Source organism: Aspergillus brasiliensis (genome assembly GCF_001889945.1).
Source record: "Aspergillus brasiliensis CBS 101740 unplaced genomic scaffold ASPBRscaffold_28, whole genome shotgun sequence".
NCBI lineage: Eukaryota > Fungi > Ascomycota > Eurotiomycetes > Eurotiales > Aspergillaceae > Aspergillus > Aspergillus brasiliensis.
The window spans coordinates 46,287-47,755 of NW_027137469.1; the positions used below are offsets into that span (position 1 = coordinate 46,287).

The 1,469-nt window shown below is 44.5% G+C and overlaps 1 protein-coding gene across 1 annotated transcript in view; it reads right to left on the reverse strand.

Moving 5' to 3' along the window:
• ASPBRDRAFT_79605 (HET domain-containing protein) overlaps nucleotides 1-449 on the reverse strand; it is a gene marked incomplete at its 5' end in the record, with an annotated part of 5,735 nt that extends 5,286 nt beyond the window's left edge. The window contains one exon of the mRNA XM_067629460.1: nucleotides 402-449. Coding sequence (XP_067473081.1) covers nucleotides 402-449 — 48 coding nt within the window. The remainder of the gene's footprint in view (nucleotides 1-401) is intronic.
• Nucleotides 450-1,469: the final 1,020 nt, after the last annotated feature.

Below are 1,469 nucleotides of genomic sequence, written 5' to 3' on the forward strand. Positions count from 1 at the left end.
TATCATATCCCTATCATTTATTATCACATCCAACATACTCTTCAGAGGAAGGCTGACTTACTCTCTGTACAATATCATATCCCTGTCAGCGAGTCTCATATCTAATGTACTCTTTCGAGGAAGCAAAACTTACCGCCTACGCCAACAACATATCACTGTCAGGCATTATCACATGCAAAGTACTCTTCAGAGAAAGGCTGACTTACCAGCTACACCAACAACATATCCATGTCAGTTACTGTCGCGCATGATTTACTCTTCTATGTGTTTAGCTCACCTCCTAAAGCAAACACAAAGCTCCATTATTCATCATCCTATTCTGATCCTCGGCGAACTACTTACTCTCTTAAGCATTATTAGATGTTGAGCGCTTTCATTGTCTGTTCAGACTTGATACTTACCAGAAACTCTTCATGTATCCAATCCGCATAACCCGATCCAGATGTCATTGCGAGCCAAAATTTAGAAAAAGCCAAACGTGGCAGGCTATTTTCGTACACTTCACTGAGTTGTTGGGAATGGGAGAAGAATTTTCTTCAAGTGCAAGTTGATGCTTGTTCTGATGCAAGGCCAGCTGGCTAGGCCAGAATGACTAATGCGGGGTCACGGCGGCAAGAAGGTACTTATCATTGGTTGGGCGGGGGCTCACTTGAGATATATTAAATCTACCCCAAATCGTTGTCTCTGCGTGTCCTCCTTAATGGCAGTGACTCTCCTTTCACTTCCCTAACAGCAGAACGTAATAAACTGCCTCTACAAAGTCACTTCATCTTTTGTCCTTATGTTCTTCCGGAACCATGGGCAGGTCACGGAACCTTTTGACATGACCGGCAGGCCAAGCCGATAGAGCCACTTTCCAGTACCAATAGTGCCACCACGTCTCGGCGATTTCGTCAGTTTTTCTACGCCGCTCCATCAAAGTACCCCAGACTTAGAATAACATAGCCAGCTGTTCTAAGTGAAGGCCAGAGCGGAGTCGAAGGTTGCGCACTTACTACAGCTAGTATCTTCGGCCTTTTGAGAAAGATGATTCAGTCATGTATAGCCGGTCCCGAAATTCCTTTGACCTTAAAACACAAGACAATTGTTTTCCAGCCCCACTGCCTCCGCCTGCTCTGGGGCTCAATTGCTTAGTCATTATTTAGTCATTGTTAGAATCCCCGGATAACGTAATCCACGTTCGCGCGGCCCACCCCTCTGGTAGGATTACCCGATATAATCAAAATGAAGCCTTTCAATCAAAACAAATTCATATATAAATACTATATGCCTAATTACTAGGTGTTTTAGAGCACTGTGTACGTCTATGGTCAATACTGAAGTAATCTAGACGGCGTAGAGACACGCGTGAGGGGCCTTCTGCAGGTTGAGGTAGCTGCTCAACCTCAGCCTCAATCTCTGGATCTTGCTTATTTTGAACCTCTTCTTGTTGTATAACACTCTGAGCACCTTCAATGGTGGTGCAAAAA